The 18,356-nt window shown below is 44.7% G+C and overlaps 1 protein-coding gene across 2 annotated transcripts in view; it reads right to left on the reverse strand.

Moving 5' to 3' along the window:
• Nucleotides 1–18,356, reverse strand: part of GRM7 (glutamate metabotropic receptor 7) — a gene marked incomplete at its 3' end in the record, with an annotated part of 304,230 nt that overhangs the window by 131,404 nt on the left and 154,470 nt on the right. For both annotated transcript variants that reach the window (XM_082004663.1, XM_082004662.1), the window contains exons 3-4: nucleotides 10,653–10,794; nucleotides 9,653–9,807 (exon numbers count right to left, since the gene is read on the reverse strand). In XM_082004663.1, the coding sequence (XP_081860789.1) occupies nucleotides 9,653–9,807; nucleotides 10,653–10,794 (297 nt within the window). The remainder of the gene's footprint in view (nucleotides 1–9,652; nucleotides 9,808–10,652; nucleotides 10,795–18,356) is intronic.

The raw sequence follows: 18,356 nt of genomic DNA on the forward strand, positions 1-18,356 counted from the left end.
TGCTGTGTGCCACCCACGTGCTGCTGAACAGCCCATGCGAAGACGGGAAGTGTGGTTGCCAGCCCAAGCTGCCCTTGGCTCTGCTGCTTGCAGAAACGCTGGGAAGCAGCGTAAGGCCATCCGCTGTGCGGAGGAAGAAATGCTCCCCGTGCAGCCTCGCTAAGCACGGACACCCGCTAACGCCTTGGAGGTTCCTACCAGGCCACAGGCCAACCAGGAGCTGGCACACAAAGATAGCAGGCTTTCTAAAAACAAAATCCTTCCTTTCTGGATGGAAACGCTCTGCCCAAACGTGTCCAACAGACAGCTCAGACAACTTCAGCGTTGGATCACTGAGGAAAATTGTTCTGCAGAAGGTGCTATTCAGGGTGTTCCAGAACAAAGACCACCAATGATATATCTGAACAGTGATCGGTAGCTAAATATTACTCTGTGAATTATCTCCTCTTACAGCATCAACCATTCTAGTCTGTGTGTCTTGTGTACACATCGCACTGTCTCAGAACAACCACCCTCACAATCTCCAGTGCCCTGAAATAACCATTAAATATGAACATCAAAGAGAAAACGCCAACGTAAGCCCTGGGAGCAATACACAAAATACAGCGAGAGACACATATACCCGCAGAAGGAGTAACAGAACCCAATCGCAGAAGTACCGCGGTTTTGAGCAAGCCAGGGGCGGCTGTAGGTTGGGCGAGCAGTCTCCTTCATTTCAAGGGGCCAAAGAGAAAGCTCCCTAAATCTTTGTTTTACAACGGTTCTTTATGATCCAGCTAGAGCTTTCTACCTAATTTCTTTGCTGAGAAGCAGCCACGCCGTTTGAAAAGGTGCTGGTTCAAACCCCGTTTGAGATAAGGCGGCTGTGGTTACGAGCGGTGTCCTGCACCGAGCAGGAGCAGGTGACTCTCCAATGCTCAAAAAAGAGCTCACACCTTCAAACCGGCTACGAAACCTCAGAAGAACTCCAGTACCTGAACACTACGAAACAGCCAGATGTGTGGCTTTAGCAAAATACTACACTGAAATGAGGCAGAAGTTTACACGTTGAGCTGGGACGGTACGTGTGTGTTCTGAACGCGTTGCCTCGCGGGAGCTGAGGCTTGGTGCACTGCAGGGCGCTGCCGCTGAGCCCGCGGCAGCACAGAGGTACAGCCGAGACGGCATTTCGCAGTGACTAACGCTTACAGGGAACCTTAAACAAAAGAAAAAAACCCGGAGGCTTCAACGCCTTCGTTTAAAAGAAAACTACTAAAATAACGTTAATTTCAAACTTTACAAAAATCGTGTTTCTTAACTTCTCTACATCTGCGTATTAAAAAATAATGCTACCCTTAAGCTACTGTCTCTTTGAACCTCTCCCCAAAGCTTTCGCTTCAACCCTCTCAAATTAAGCACCGCGTCGCTTCTGCAGCGCCACGGCGAACGCCCAGCGCCCGCCTGCGGTCAGCGAACCGACCTGCTTGCCTGGATCTCCAGCGTTACCACGTCGGTCGGTCTCCGAGCGGCCATCGCCGTGCAGCGGTCTTTAAGCCCACACGTAGTTCCACCACACTTCTCATCGCGACGCTTCAAGCTCTCGCCACGCAGGAGCGCGTGAGGCAGCGAGGCGCGACGCCTGGCGCACGCAGGTCCCAGCTAACGCACGCCGCCTTCGGCAGCGCCCGGCCCGCCGCACACGTCCGTCCCCCTCCGTCCTCGCGCGCCGCGCGCCTCTACTGCGCGCCCGTACGTACGCGGGCAAGAGGCAACGAGATTCAGCGCGAAGCCAGAGGAATCAAAGCTAATCTTAACTCCCAGAGTGACTTTTCAACAGGCTGGAATCGATACGCAATAAACTTTCCACGGCTGCGAGTGTGTCTTGGATTCCCAGGTAACCGCGGTATTAATTTAAATTCAATTAACGGCTTCATCAGCATTGGGGAAGATACTTTCCCGAGAAGTTTGCGGGTAGAATGACTTTAAACACTGCGTGATTGATACAGAAGCGCAAAAAGGTAAATTCTTCCTTCGCCTGCGCTTGGCCAGCCAACGGGTTTTCTATAAGGAATACGAAGTGCCATTTGAAAGCAACTTTTTGACAAAATGTACGGGATGAAATAGCAAGCCTATCTTAACAGACGACACACTTCCGCATTTACTTACTTAATAACATGAGCACACAACACCCTCAGCATTTTAATTCCCAAGCTGCTAAAGACAGTTTAGTCACTGGGGAAAAAATGCAAATAAACGTCCATATATATTGTCCTTTGCGCAAACTTTGCTTGTAAGAGATAACGTCCAAACCAGAGCCGCTCTGTCAAACTACCGACACAAAACAGCCTTGAAGCGTATTTCCCAATTGTTGCTGATTGTAATTACACCATTTAAAAGCGCAGGGACCGGAGACAGAGTCGCTGGCGTGCCCCCCCGGCGCTGGAGCCCGCTGCCGGCCGTGCAGGGGAGGGAAGACGGCGGAGCCGGTCCCACCGCTCCAACAGCCGACCTGGAGCTGCCGAGGAGAACAAATCCGCTGGCGCTGGAGCCCTTCCAGCGGCGCAGCAGGCACAACGTGCCAGATGGGTGGCGGCACGGAGGTGAGAGGAGAATTCAGGGGAGGTGAAGGGAAGAATGTGTAAATTCCAGGAGCGATGGTCCACGCTACTTCTCTTACGTCTTTTCCCCGATGTCGGGCATCCCCTCTGGCTTTTGGTGCCCGTGGGCTCCGCTACAGCGAGGCCGCAGCGATCCCGCCGCTGCGCGCGCAGCGGGACCGGCATGGCAGCCCGGGATGAGCCAACCCCCCCGAGCCAGGTCCTTCTTCCCCACTCACCCTCTTGAAAGCAACACTCGTGCCCAGGGACAGCGAGAAAAAGCTTGAGACCCACAGAGCACTGTGAGAGACTCTGAACCGGGCTGTGAAAAGAGTCCCAAACAGATTATTTTACAAATACTCTCATGAGGTATAAAGCTGTTCTGCGCAGGGAGGAGGTGGGTAGGTGCTACACAAAGCACATCTTCCCCAGAGCAACGTCCTGGGGTAAATGCAGCCGCAGCTAGATGGAGAACCGCACGTCCCTGTTTATTAATGCGGGATAAAACGCAGTACTGCCGCTAACACAGGGGAAAATGAACCCTGAGCTCCTTTGCTTTGCTGGACTGGGGGTGTGAAGGTAAAATATTTGAGAGCCACTAGATACTGAGAGATAATTTCATTCTAATTTTTTCTTAAATCACTACTCTTTCGTTTTTTTCCAGGTTTAATACTGCCCAAACAAAAAAGAAGCAAATCAACTCTTGCGGAAATAAAAACAAAACATTAAAAACATGACTCACCATCTATTTGGAAGACAAACAACTGAAAAATTCAAGGACAGTTATGTTGGTTTACAGCACTTGCAATGCTTCTATTTTTTTGGAACAGCTATGCACTTCCTTCTGCTGAATTTGAGCCATCCTTTAAAACCTCACAGCTGAGAGCTCCACGAGATTGCAAACCTCAGCCACATCCACAGCTTGCTGGAATTGAATCATTGATCTTAAATCTAGTTGAATCCCATTGTTTAGTCGTATCAAATTCTCAACTCAGACCATCAAGAATTTTTTTTTCCATCACTGAAAAAGCATTTTGCCAGACTTTCTAAATAATTAACATCATATATATGGATATATTAGCGTCTGTATTTTTCTTACAGCTGTTTCTCTCCTTGGTTTCATTTCACTGTGAGCTGGTGTCCATGAAAACAGATCACATACAAGCAAGAAAGACAAGGAAGACTATTTTAAAAGAAAAAAAGTTAGAGGAAGAACCAGGTATCTGAAAGAGCTAAGTCAGCAGCATGGATGCTAACAATGTGAACCACAGTGGAAGAGCCCAAGTCGACAATTTTTGCACAGAAAAGAGGCGTAGGAACAACAGAAAGCAAGAGGTAAGTAGACAGTCGTTTGTCTTCTTTACAGTTGAGGTTAAGAGGAAAACAATTTCTAAGATATCCCTGAACAGAGAGACATTTTTAATTCATGGAAATTACTTATATTTATTTTTGAAACTTTGGAAGAGCTGCTGGAGGCATTTGGACTCCTTAAAAATACAGCTATGATTTTCAGAAATGACTTATCTCTGTCCTAGACCAATCTCTAGGTCTTTTGAATGTTTTATATTTCCTAAAAAGAAGGTGTTAAATATTTTCTACAGATCCTGCAATCCTCAATGTATCAGAGTGGGTAGATTACAAGAGCATCCAAAATTACTAACTGTCTCTTGCAAATACTAGTTTTCACTACTTCATATGTGGGGCTCAACAAAATAACAACAGGTATTAACAAGGATTTACCAGGTATTAGTTTCTCCTGGGCTGAGCCTTGAGTGAGAGGTTTGAGGTTGGAGGGGAAGCCCAGGCATGCCACCTTGACTGCGACACCGGGCAAGCTCTGAGCACCCCACCCAGGGTCTGCACCGGACTGATGGCGAAAGGATAAATCTTAGAGTTGCACGATAGCAATATTTTTGAAGAAATAAAGCTGCTTATTTCCTCATTTCAGCTGTGACACTGCATTTGATCAAAATATATTGCTGGGCTGTCATGCAGAGAGTTGTAGCCACCTTTCGAAGGTCCAACCAATATCCTGAATGTTACTCTTCTACCTACCATGCATGCTCTCTACTGCCACACTCCCTCAAGGAGTTCAGTGGCCATTTTTAATCTGAATAGATACTACAGACTGATATAAGTGAATTTAAAATCCGAAGTGTGGATATTGCTTAGACTACAAGAAAAAAATAGGAAATAAAAAAACCAAAAAGGGGAAGGACACTTATTCTGAAACCCAAGACCATCTGTCCGACAGCTTTCCGTACTGAATTCAGCAAGTACTGCACAAACCTGCTCCAAAAAGATCAGGCTTTTCCACCTCTCATGCCACAGGTACCTTCTGATTTCTGGCAGAAAGATCTGCTTTTCCTCCAGGGAAAGAATTTAGGAGCTCCTGACTTTGAATCTGCCTTCTAGAGAGAACTTTAATTGATGTCTGGACCAGCAGTATTATCAACTTTAATCAGAGGGTCATCCAGGGAACTCTTATATACATCCATATGGTGTCATAAGAGAGCTACCCCAGGCAGTTAAAATGTATAATTAGATATGGGTTCAGTAGTGATAACAAGAGTAGGAAATTCTCTGAAGTTTATTAAATCTACTGAAATATGAAGAGGTAAAGTGACAGTGGAATACTTAAAGGTCAGTTTGGAGAAGTTCACTTCCATCTACAAAGAAATAGGGTTGCAGTTCATCCCAGCCATCACTTGGGAACGTCCGCAGCTGAGAATCCAGGGAGCGTTTCCATATTTTGTTTCTTGCTGGTTTGGACTGTCTACAAAGCTTCTGGGACTTCAAATGAAAAATGTGACAGATGAACAACTTTCTCTTAGACTGTCGCTGCCTAAGGAAAAGACAACCACATACAGCAATTCGCTATTCTGAAGGCAAGTAGCTCAGCTGAACTGCAAGAACAAAGCACTTGTTTTTTGAAGTCTCAACCTCTCTTTTCATTTTCCACTGTGCTTCTGGTTTTCCTCTGGCATTCAAAATTTTGGGAACTTGTCGTACTTGCCTCAACATCTCCCATTTTTACCATGACTCCATGATAGCCTGCTTTTGCTTGCCCAAAACCCTCCTGTAGCTCACACTTGCTCCTCTTCCCGGCATTTCACCCTTCCTGTGATTAGCTGGGCACTCTTTCTGTTCTTCAGCACCAGACTGATGCAGGAGTCTCCCCCAGGTGCAAAGTTTATCTTTCCATTCAGGTGAATGAAGAGCAATAAGGGTTTCTAGGGAACAAAGCAGCAGTCGGTAAAATCCCACCAAATACATTTTGGAGAAGAAAGGTTTTCCGCAGATTTTTTTCATTGTGTTGCAGTTTTAATGAATGTCAAATGCATGCAGAGCCACAGATGTTCATCATTTCTGTATTATTGTAAAATGAATACAACAGTAATAATAGTAATAATAATAGTAAAATAATAATACCCATTAAAACTTTATTAGAAAATGCATCTTTTGTTCGTTGTTTAAACTGTTCAATTTTTCTCATCTTCCAGCACTAACACTCACTCTGTGGTTATATTACACCTCCTCACAAAAATGTTACAAGGATGTATTCTGCGTAAAAGCTATTCAAAATAAGGCATTCGACTGCAAACTCTTACGTCCGTAAGCACAGGTACTTGCAGTTCTGCAATGCAACACACTGTGCTCGTTCCTCCGAGCATACGCTGAGTTTCAGGGCTGGGCTGAAGTTTTAGTAATCTATGAGCACGAGGACACACCATGACATTCTCATTTTGGAAGAGTTCAAATTTACAGTAACCAGAATACAATATTCTGCTGCACATTTGTTCTAAAAATAAATACGTTCTGCTCCTTTGCCCTGAAAACCTTGCAAAGCCTTTCGACTTCATGGATACTTGGCTAGGTCGGCTATGGGGCTTGTTTCAAACACAAGTTTTCATGAAGTGATTACTATTTAAGTGTGCACTTCCTCTGGCTCACTGTCTACTGCAATTATGCAAATCAGATGCAACTTTATCCTTTCAGCATAATTACATCAAACACAATCGGGCTATATTAAGACTGACTTAAGATGAATGAATTCAGTTCATGTCATGATTTCCTAAATCACCCCGTGGGACTATGGCAAAGAAAATTTTGTCCCAAGAGCGACATCAAGTATCAAGGCAAATAACTGCATATCTAGGGCCTGATTCTGCAAGAAACCGAGTGCTTTAGACTCCCTGTGGAGTCGGAGGCTGCTGGGATATTCCCACTGTTACCAAAAATAGGAACTCCCCATGGCGTATATGTAGATAGCTGCACATACACCAACACACTGGCGTTTCACGTCTGTATTTTGAATTGAGGAGTCACGGATGGGGGAGAAGCGTTATTTCACAAATGTCTTTTTCTGCATAATGACTGTTTCGGTTTATGACTTATGTGACCAACAGCTTTACAAATGTCAAAAATCTGATAATCCAAAGTGTACCGCATACACTTGAACATGCAGGCACATTGATTTTCAAGGCAATTTAATATCTCCTGGCTTATTAGCCTAACGTTTTTCCCTGAAGCCTGAGAAGAGGCTCGCAGCATCACGTATTTCAGGGGAAGGTATGGGAGCTGCAGTGCTCTCTGTTTCCAGTGAAGTTTGTCAGGAATCTTTTTCTAACATATTACAAATACTATTTAACACTGTGAAAAAAGGAAAGAAAAAAATGGAGATGCTCCTGAGAATAAAACAACTATTTGTCTCTACTGAAGAAGTTCTCACCAAATGCAGTGGGAATTGAGCTGGTGCTTACCTGTTGCCGTGACCTGGAGCCCGGGAGCCGCAGGGGCCGGCGGCAGCACTGCGGCACAGCGCTGCACGAAAAGGAGACGGCTCAAGGCACAGTCCTTCAGGGCACCCTGAGTTCCATTCTGCTAATTTCCTTTGTCTCCATCAATTTATAGGGAAAATCAAGGCTTCTTATTTCATTTATTTTACATATTCATCAAAAGAAATGCATTACTAAATTTTACGAGGCAGATGTTCATTGCTGGATGATAAAAGAATAACATTAAAATGTCTCTTTCCAGTTCTCTTGGATTCATAGCCAAATGAAATTACTACAACAGAAAGAAAAACAAAACAACATACAGCAGTCTAAATGCAGGGAAGTCTGACAATCCATACGGATAACAGCTTCACTAAGCAAAGAAATGCTAATACCTAAAGTTTAATTATTTCTGTATGTAACAGATTTCACTGGGTGTTTCCTCTTAGTGGATCAATCAGTCTGAAAGGGGAAATGCTGAGTTCTGGAAAACTGCTTCAGGCGAACGGGAATTTACTCTGGGCTCTTAACCATCCCTTTGCTCTTCCTCCTAACAGGACTCAGCAGATGGCAGATACAGATGGCAATTAGGGATGGATGAACGGGACTGAAAAAGGTAAGAACCAGCCTGACCCTTTCTGAGCGGTCACAGAGCAGCCAGGAAACATTTGCTATTAACAGGGCAACTGGGACACTTTGCTCGGCCTCTCCTTTCATACCAAGTACAGTACCTACTTCTAGCTGAGCGGTTTTCCCTTTCCGGAAAGTAACATGCGACTCACAGACCTCAAGGTATGTATCTGCTGTGTGGCACCCGCTCCTGAGGAGTGAGCGCAATTGTATATACGGGCAAAATGTAATTTAAGCATCACAACCAAGTAATCATGCAAACCACGTGACTACAAGTGCAAACTGCAACTAGCCAACTTTCAGGCGATGGTCTAATATATTCAGTGAATAAGAAGATAGTTGTGGGCTCAGGGGACGTATTTTTTTGCAGATACACTAAATACACTGGTATTTGTAACTGCTCTTTCACCGACTTTCTATACCTGAACTTTTCCACACTGTTACTGCCACTTACTGTGTCCAAAAGCAAACCTCATCTTTCCCATTATGTCCAACATGTTTAATGTGTAATATAGAAGGAAAAAAATTTAAACCAAACAAACCTGGAAAGTTTTTATTCCTGGGTACTTTGGCAGACTTTTTGTTTCTGTGTCAGAAACCCTCAGGGATGCATACAGACAGTATGAAAAGATTATTAAAATATCCTGGGTTTCAGAAACAAAACACTTCATTGTCTACCGACTTTACACATCTATGGAGAAGTAACACGCAAAAATGCCTCCCGGGTTTAAGAAATGTAACAGGATGGCACCTATTATATACCCGAGAAGAAGAACTAATGGGGTGTAGATACAGTAAAAGTGAATGCAAATATTTGGTTCTCCCGCGAGTGAAGACACCAGAGCCTATTTTAATGTGGGCAACATCGTCAAGGACTCTTTGGAGACCCTGCCTGACACAAAGCCATGGGCCAGCCGAGGAGTTTGTTTTCTTTCCTCAGAGTCTCCCTTATAAAGAACTTCTCTTTTCATATGATAGAGACCACGAACTCTAACAGGCGAGTTTGCTTTGCCCAGAGGAAGCCATTTGGAGAGTTAGTTATACAGACAAAGGGGATAACAAACTGAGGAAAGATCAGCTGAAGATGTCCCTGCTCACTGCAGGGGGTTGGACTAGATGGCCTTGAAAGGTCCCTTCTGACCCAAACCATTCTGTGATTCTATTACATTTGTGAAGCACACAAGCAATAGGTATAAATAAATGTAGTGCTTGATCTGAATGAAATAAAAGTTAGGCTAAGTTTTGATGGGAACTGCTGATCTAGAAATGAATTTTTACTTCTTCAGTAGAAAACTTACCCACTGCTTTGGAGATGATACATAAATTGCAAAAGATTTTCTCTTCCTACATATATACATGATATGTTAAGGTGTTTTTGGTTTACTTTCTTTTAAGCGATAACGGCCCTGTCATGTTACCACAGCTTAATATAAGCTCTGAAATCGTGCCTTTAATAAATAGCTGCTGGTAGCTTCTCAGATGTGGAATACAGACATTTAGGAAAATCTCAGGGGATGAAGACTTCGTCAACGTATTTCTGACTCCTTGTATCTCACCACGTCTGTACACATTATTCACAAAACTCATATGAGAAAAAACCACGGGCGATCGCTTTTGTACCACCAGCGTTTCAGGGAGCAGGAGAGTCAAGCAGAAGACAGCTCTTACCCTCTATGGTCGCTCGCTTGGGCAGGATAGTGATGGCTCCCTCAGCAACATCCTCCTGCTGAAGTAAGGGGCTCACCTTGGAGCCCCACGTGTCCGAGCCCACCCATAGGAAATGACCAACTTGATCTGCCCTCTTAGCGGCCGCAAGGATTTGCCTGTGGAAAAGAACATTTTGTTCACAAATCAATTTAAACATATAATTGCTTGGGAAAAATGGTGCATTTCAACTGCAGAATGAACAGAAATAGCATACTCCTGTAACCAACAGAGCTCCGGAATTTCACAACGCACCGTATCCCGGTCCATGCAGCACAGATTGAACCTTTCTTTTAATTCACCCTTTATCCTAAGATTGAAATCCTGGTTCCACAAAAACTTAAAGTTTCGCCATTGACTTTACTGAAACTTTATCCTAACTTCTTTGTGTCTTGTTTTATAGAAATGAGCCTCTCAGCAATTGACAATACCATCAAAATTTTAAGCTAATTAAAAAATCTGGAGAGAGAAGATGAGACATCTCATGGGCAAGTGAGAAACAAGAATCACACTTTAAAAATATACTTTATATTATTTTATGAGCAACTAGTATGTGGTTAAACCTTGAATGACCATCACTTGCCATAAAATAGACTCTGAATTAATGAATAATACACCGTAGCATCAGCTTGGAGATAGGGGCATCTTCTTAATGCCCCTTTGAGAGGTAAGGTCAGGTCTGCCTTCCCATGTGTGGGCAACCCTATGACAGGAAAAGCTTCCAGACCTTGATGAACATTCCCGTCCCCCCACTACAGCGACGCACGGTCTGGGGCGCCACGCAAGCCAGGGCAGCAACAGCAGCACCTCCATACCCGCTGCTGCCCTCCAGAGTGTAAACTCCACATCCCCACATTGCTCTTACCAACAGACATTTCCACTTCATTGTTCATTTTCTGACTTGCTTTCTCTTTTCTGCATAGCTATCAAGCACAAATGAATTAATTCCCTCAGTCATCCTTACTTTATGTCCTCATCATTGGCAAAAATGACGATGGCCCTGGCATTGGGAGTTTCTAGGAGCTGCTTGATAATTTTATCAAAGTCGATGGTCTTGTCCTTGCGATCCTGGGGGATTTTCAGGGACTGAGCAATGCAGAGCCCACCTGTTTAAGAAAGAAGAAAGAAGAAAGAAGAAAAGGACTCTATCACTGGAGAGCACAGGAAAGGCAGTGGGAGATATGCATGGCTGGAAGGGGGAGCCTGGGAGGAAGAGCAACTCTCCGATCCAATCGCTGCCCTTACAGAGCACTTAATCTTCATGTCAGGCATCTTGAGGGATTCGTAGAATCGTAGAAATTCATAGAAAAATCCGTATTTTTTTGCACAGAGCGCTCATTGGGATACACACAGTCTGTGTGCCTGGGTAGGGAAACAGATTAAACAGATGGGAAAAAACAGTATCATAGAAAACCAAAATCAACCACTCAGTAGAGGGATTAAAAAAACCAAAACCAACCAAACAACGACCTGAACTGATTTAAAAAAAGCCCAACAACAGGCTGAAAGGCAAGCGATGTTAATAACGCATTGGACAAACTTTATCTCGGTGAAGAGCTGAGATTCTTTGTTATTTTGCAAGTTGAAGGATATTGAGGGAAAATGCTTCCACTGAAACAATTTATCTGGAATAAGAACAGCAAAGGGTTTGAGATATTAGCAAAGCAAAGACAGTTCAAGAAAATCCTTACTCATTCAAACGTCCATCACCAAATGAAATGAAGATGCCCAAGCAATTGAGGCCTCAAGATAACGTACATGTCTGTGAACTGGACTTCTCATAAATACACAGGCAACATTGAAAAAAATAGTATCAACACAGTAATAGTGAAAAATACATCCATACTAAAAAATACTCAGTTTTAGCACAGTTCATATATTACAGTTATTTAGCTTGTTTTAGGGAAAAAAAAGAAAAGAAAAAAATCACATCTCCAGTGACATTCTGCTTGCCATTGTTGGCAGATGAAAACACACTTTTGCCTTCATTATTTTGTATCTCTGCAACAAACACTTTCATCTTTTACGACAACTTAGATACCAACTTCCTCAGTATACTGCACAGTGTGTTAATTAATAAAGTATCAGAGATGCATAATAAGAAACAGCAGTGAGGATGAGTTAATTAAAAGACAGCAGGACAAAGGAGCTGTTCACAGATACACTTTAAACTACAGATTTAAGAGTACTGTTAAATGAAGTAATACAGAAGGTGTTCTCGGGGAAAGAAGGCAGAGGAGGCGGCTCATCCGTCAGCACACGCTGCCTGCCGTCTGCCGAAGGGTAACATCACCATCCTGAACCACGGCGAAGCAGACGTACGAGCACCTGGAGGAAAACCACTGAACATTCGGAAAGAGCAAATGCACGCTTTTAAAATTGCAAAACGTGGCTCTTCTGCAGATCTCTGAGCACTTTACAAAGTAGGTCAGGATCGTTTTTCCTTATTTTAGACGTAGAGAAGCTAAGACGCAGAGGTTGCCTGAAGGCAAGCCAGGTCTGTTGCTACTACCTGATCCAAAATCTCCGGGGGAAAAAAAAGATTGGTTTTGGTGGGAAGAAATAAAATGGTGAAAAGGAAAGGCTGAGAAAGAATAAAACAGAATAATAACCCCCAAGTTTTTCTCTGACTCACACAGAATGTTTCATTTTGTTTCACAATTATTACAACTCGAAATTATTGCAATCTGATTGTTTTCTTTAAAACGAAACAAAACTGATTTTTAAAAGTAAACTTAAATTTCAAATGAGGAAAGAGTCTCATTGCTAACAAGTTCAAAAAGTTCAAACATTTTAAATGCTCTTTTTTTTTTTGTTCCCCCAAATTAGTCGGAATCAACCCAACCCCCTGGGCAGCGTCATGGAGCTGCCCTGAAACGCCCCACCAGGCGCGGATGCCGCGCCGATTGATAGAAGCACCCCCGCCAGCCCTGGCTCGGAGCCGGAGCCTCCAGCTCCGCAGGCAGGGCCGAGGCGGCGCCGGGTGCCCGCAGGCAGCTGGAGACCCGGGGGAAGCCATCAGTGCCTCCTGACAAAAAATCCCTCCATCCTGGCACCATGCCTAAGGGGAATTTAAAGTTATTAGCGGCTCCCGGAAAGTCCTCGTGCCCTCCCGGGCGCCCCATCACGCCAAGCCAAGCCGCTTTGGCTCTCCCACGAGAGACTCCTATTTCTCGTATTAAATAAGGGATGTGGCAACTTGGGAGAATTCGTTGAGAGAAAAGAAAAAAAAAACCAAAAAAACAACCAACTAACCAGCCCAACCCACAAACTGTTACAAGGCTCTGAGATTTGTCACTTGAAAATTTATACACCCCTTCCACGGTGTCCTTTCAAGAGGCTCCCACTTTGACACAGCAGAACAGGAGAGGATATATTTTACAGTGTCGAGACAAAGGGCTTTCGCCTGCTGGATGGAGCCATTATTTAGACACATCTGAAGCTGCTGCGAAGTTCTGCTGCAATCCCTCGTAGCTCTCCGTTGCTTTCATTCAGAAAAAACGAGCTCTCTCACGAATGCGTTGGAAATTCAGCCCCAAAGAACGGACACCAGCAGACAGGCACGCGGAGCAATACTCCCCAGCACTTCTCATTTCTAATTACTGCACCAGGATGTCACTTTAAGAACCTTTTAAATCAGGATAGAAGAATGCTTACAGGTGCTCGTCCCGATACCACGGCTCCACCGCAGAGAAACGACCACCCCACCGGGCGAGCAGGGAGAAGCAGGAGCAAGAGGGTCTCGGACCTGGCACCCGTGCCAGTAGTATTTCTGCAGTTAGGAGTCTATATACATTAAAGAATCCCTGTATCCAGGGGAAAAAAGAAAAAACAAACAAACAAAAAACCCCAAACTAGATCAGGTGATACATTGTTGTTGTAAAACCATTATTTAAGAAAAAAATCAGTATTTAATATTAAATAATAGCGACCTACATGACTTAAGTGCTTGAAAAAAAGGCTACAATCGTTGGGAAGGCTGCTAGCTCAGCAACCCACCCTGACACTAATTACACCTATTGTGTGGGTCATGCAATCGCTATTGCCTGGATGGAGAAGCCAAAAATCTTATTATAGTCAATAATGATTACAGCTGAACTGAGCATCTTTGGACAGAGAGACAGCTGTGGCCAGGCTCTCAATAGTGAGGAAAAAAGCCTCTAACGCAATGTACAGCTTCAAAGTATGTGATTTCCACGGCTTTTTTAAAGAAAAGAGGAGTCAGGGTGGAGAAAGGGAAGAGGGTGGAATTTGGGAGGTCAGATTTCAGGTTCTTTTGGCGATAGAGAGTTTTTTACTACTTGCCCACTGGCGAAGGGAGGTAGCAGAGCTCCGTTTTTAACGTGCCAGTTACGGCAGGGGTGCAGTGGCCGGATGCTATGCACTCAGCCGGAGCCAGAGGGAGAGCTGCTCTTACGGCCGGGATGGTGGAAGAGCTTTCCCAAATGGAGTGGCTGGTTGGATACCCTGTTAACCCTTGTGCCGCCTCTGGCACCAAGGAATTATAGATAAATAGTAAGCGGGAATTACAGATAAATGGCAAATATCAATGATTAAACCCCAATTATTTTATTTACAGCATGGCGACGACAATACTTTCACTACTAACTGTAGTTACCTTCAGTAACCACAATACTGTAACAGCAGCAGCAGCGACCAGCATGAGAAAGCACTCCCTGAAGCAACGTCGGGAACAGAAACAGCTAGAGCCACACAAGGCAGATCAAGGGCAAATACAAAAGGCAGAGAAGTAAGATGCAAGAGGACCAAGACCCAGATAATACAATTCAGACACGTTGATGGATATTCTGATTTTAAACTGCTACTGTCTCTTCCAAGAAAGTGACACTATTACAAATTGACTAATATGTGCTCCCAGTCACCAAAATGGGTCAACGTGTTTTATTTTCTTATTTGCTTTGTTTCGCTCAAGCCCACACCAGGCAGCATTTGACATCAGAGCACAAGCTCTTACTGTGGCAGCAGGGTGATCCATCCCAGCCACCCGACTACACCAGTCACATTACTTTCTGTTTACATCCAAGCTTATGAGCTTGAATAAAAGTGCTTCGATCTCGGCAGAGGACCTCATGGCAGGCAGAGGCACACATCATTTTTCACTCCTTAGGAATAACAGATGCCCAAGGAATTGGGTGTATATTGTCCAAATGGCACATATAGAATAAGTTTAACTTTCATATTCTCATCTTGCATTCTTCTTATGATGGGAAGCACATGTGCGCAGTTATTTAAACTGTCAAGCTAATTCACAGTGCTCCCATGGTAAAAACCTCCAAGGGAATTAAGCGGTATAAATGTGCAAGTTGCAAATTAAGGATTTTGTCATAGGATTTCTGCAGTAATATATTACCTCGGATGGCTGGAGAAGCGGCAAATGCTCTAACTTGCTACAAACTGCTATGGCGATGAATGGCAGTTCGGGAGTCGGACCCACGCTGCGACGGGGCTGCTCTGCACCGCTCCGGCGGCCGCGGGCTGCGCGGCACCGGGAGCCTCCCAGTCGTCCTGGGACTGGTCCCACTAGCAGTGCCACGCTTTAAATGAGCTGTCAACAAAGAGGGTTCCTATTGTTTGCTACGGTTATTTCTCTCTAGTGGGTGAAAAGAGCAGGTAACTGGGATTCTGCAACCAAATGCAGAAACCGTTGTGAAGATAATGGGTGTTGGAGATGCATAAAAGAGATGTGAACTGCAGTAGGTAAGATACATCGTTCAAACAATTCTGCAAGCAAACGTTTAACTCTTTTAACGATGGATTTCTAGAAGTTCCCAGGAATCGGTATATGAAGGGTGGTCACAATAACGGTGATGAGGCAGGCAGTTCTATACACCCCCACCCCTGAAACAACACCCTTTCTCTTCTCAGCTATGTATTGAAGTCTAACATTGGCATCTTCTTCATCCTTCCCTGCTGCCAGCAAATGTTTTTCTAATAACATCAAATCTGGGATGGGAACATCGGCAGCAGACTTGGTGGGTTCAGCCTTTCCAGATGCGCCTTTGTCCAACAAGTAAGCTGTGAAAACGCACAATAATCTATCAAAAGGATAAGACAACAAGGCAAACCATTTCCTCAAACAATAACCTGAAAATTATTTGGTTTTACAGCTTCTAGTTTTCCCAGTGGTTTGTGCCACTTTGGCAAACTGACCTGACTGTTTGGGATTGTTCCCGGCATTAAAATTCCCCACACCGTGAGCCACTGGCAGCACTCAGAAAACACAGAAATGCTAACATTTCAAGTGAAATTAAGAGCACCTCCAGATTTTTTTTTGGCAAAAAAACAAAATGCGAAGTGAAGTTGGGTCCTTTCTCCTTGGCTGGTGAAAAACAAGTTTTCCCCCAAATTGTATTTCTAGTAGAAGAGCCCTCGGAACTTCATTAAGTCACTGACAAGACTCATTGTAGCTGCGTCTCTGTCTTAAGAAATGCCATTTCTACTTAATCTCTGCACAAAGAGAACGCCCTTCAGTTTCGCTTTGATCCTTACAACGGCCCCCGCTCTCTGACATGCTTCTGGAGAAGTTTTAATTAAGTGATGCTGGAGACAGAGGAAATTTATCTTAAGGCATCGCTCAGGATGCTGGCAATTAAGGATGTACAAATACCTGATTTTTTGGATTGGCTGCCAGGCTGAAAAAGAAAATTTATAGACCAATTTTTTTTTTTGCTGTTGCTAGATCTTCAGTTTTTCTCATTAAAATAAAAAGTCATACAATTAATTTTACCTACAACAACAATCTCCATTTTATCTGAATTGGAAACAGTCATTATTAGGGACCTGTAGGAGGAAAAAAATGAGGAGCTACACAGGAGATTCTGGTTTCTCCCTCCCACCCCATGATTAAAAGAGTCATCCAGAAATGTGAGCTTCCTCCCTTCCCAGAGAGGTGTGGGACTCGCACCTCGGCCCTCCCAGCGCCCTGCCCGTCGCCCACCGACAGCCCGGGCACAGGTGCTACGCCCGTCCGCGGGGCTGCGCCATGGCCAGCCGCAACAGACAACCATGCTGACTTTCAGCCAAGGAACAGCCTCAAAACCGAGACCAAAGCCCCGGGGCAGAGGAGGCACGATGCTCTCAGGCACGACGGGGGACCCCAGCCCTCGCGTGTGAGCACGGCAGTCCCCAGGCTGCGGGGTCCGGGGGACGACCCTCGCGCTCCCCCCTCACCCCCTCCAGCCAAAGCTGCAGTTGAGTTTAGTCTCAGTTTACAAACAGACTTAGGAAGCGTGAAATCCCACTTCCCTCCCCCAATTACTACTCACCAGAATTTTTTTGTCCTTTTTTGCAGGCAATTGCTATTCAGCTAGGAAGAGAACAAGCCCGTCCTGCAGCTCAGTGAAGAAAGAGCAGGAAGGGTGATCAGAAAAAACGAGATGGGCAGGTTAGCAAAGGCAGACTGAAAAGGACTAGTCGTGCAACAAGTGGGCTGAGATGACATCTGTTTCTTGGTTTCCTGCTTTTACTTTTATCAAAATGGCTTACAGGAAGGATTCAGTTTGTTCAATTACTGTCAGGAACAAGGGTCTAAGCCCATTCTTTCTCTGCCTGCATAGGACGCCAGCTTTCTTCTTTTTCCCCTTTCCAACAGAACACATACGTAAGATTCTGCTTCGCAAGTATCCTCAAGAAAGTGTTTTGCTACGAAAACTTTCATAGAGACATTCAAGGAAGTTCGTTTTGAACTCTGATAATATAAAAGACATTTTGCGAGTACAAAAAAGCAGAAAAAAGCATTAAAAAGCATTAAAATAACAAAAATGCTAATCTGTACAAAAGATGAAAAAATGAAAAGTTTCTGCTCAAACTTTTCCTGTCTTCAACCTCCTGACTCATACGGCATTTTCACATTCCAAAAGCACCCGGCGTTGCATGGATGGTCAAGTGCAGGCACCGAACCCGGCCCCGCCACACTCAGGAGCAGGAGCAGATGCCAAAGTACCCACGTTGTGCTGCCTGCTCAGATGCCCACCCCGAGAAGGTGCTGGAGCCACCGCTACAAAATCATGGCCAAACAATCATACGTCCAAGGCTCACTATCAAAGCACTTTTTAAATGCCCATTTTACTTCTTCCCTTTTGCACTGTATTTTCTCACTACCAACGCTAGGAAAGAGGACTGGATCCTTTTGTGCAACAGAAAGGAAAAAGCCAAGCTGGTGGCCGGGGACCCTGCTCAGACCACGCGTAGAGCCCCACGGCCACCTTCAGGACCCACAACAGCCTCTGTGCAGAGGCGGCTTGTTTCCAGAGTTCCCATTCCTGCTCTCAAAACAAACCGGAGAAGTCAAAACTCAGGTGGAGAAATCATGGCTTCAACACCAATTCAGGATGGATCCAATGCCGTGAAAGAGCCAACGTGCTCATCCCGCCGTGATAAAAGGTCTGGCGCTGCAGAGACACAACATCAAGCCCACCCGTCCGCTGCGGAGCCAGTCCCAACAGCGCAAGCTCTGTAAAGGATTATCATATGACTTTTTTCACGGGAATCCCACTCATATGTCACAGAGGTGGGATAGAGATCAGGCCACATCACATAATGCTCCAGTTCCCAGGCAGCTCGCGGACAGGCGGGCGAATTGAGCCATCTGGGTGGCAGCAGTTGCAAAGCACGCAGGAACTTGGAAGAAGACACAGAGCCTTAAAAA

Source organism: Phaethon aethereus, assembly GCF_964289735.1.
Source record: "Phaethon aethereus genome assembly, chromosome: 11".
In the NCBI taxonomy this organism is placed as follows: Eukaryota; Metazoa; Chordata; class Aves; order Phaethontiformes; family Phaethontidae; genus Phaethon; species Phaethon aethereus.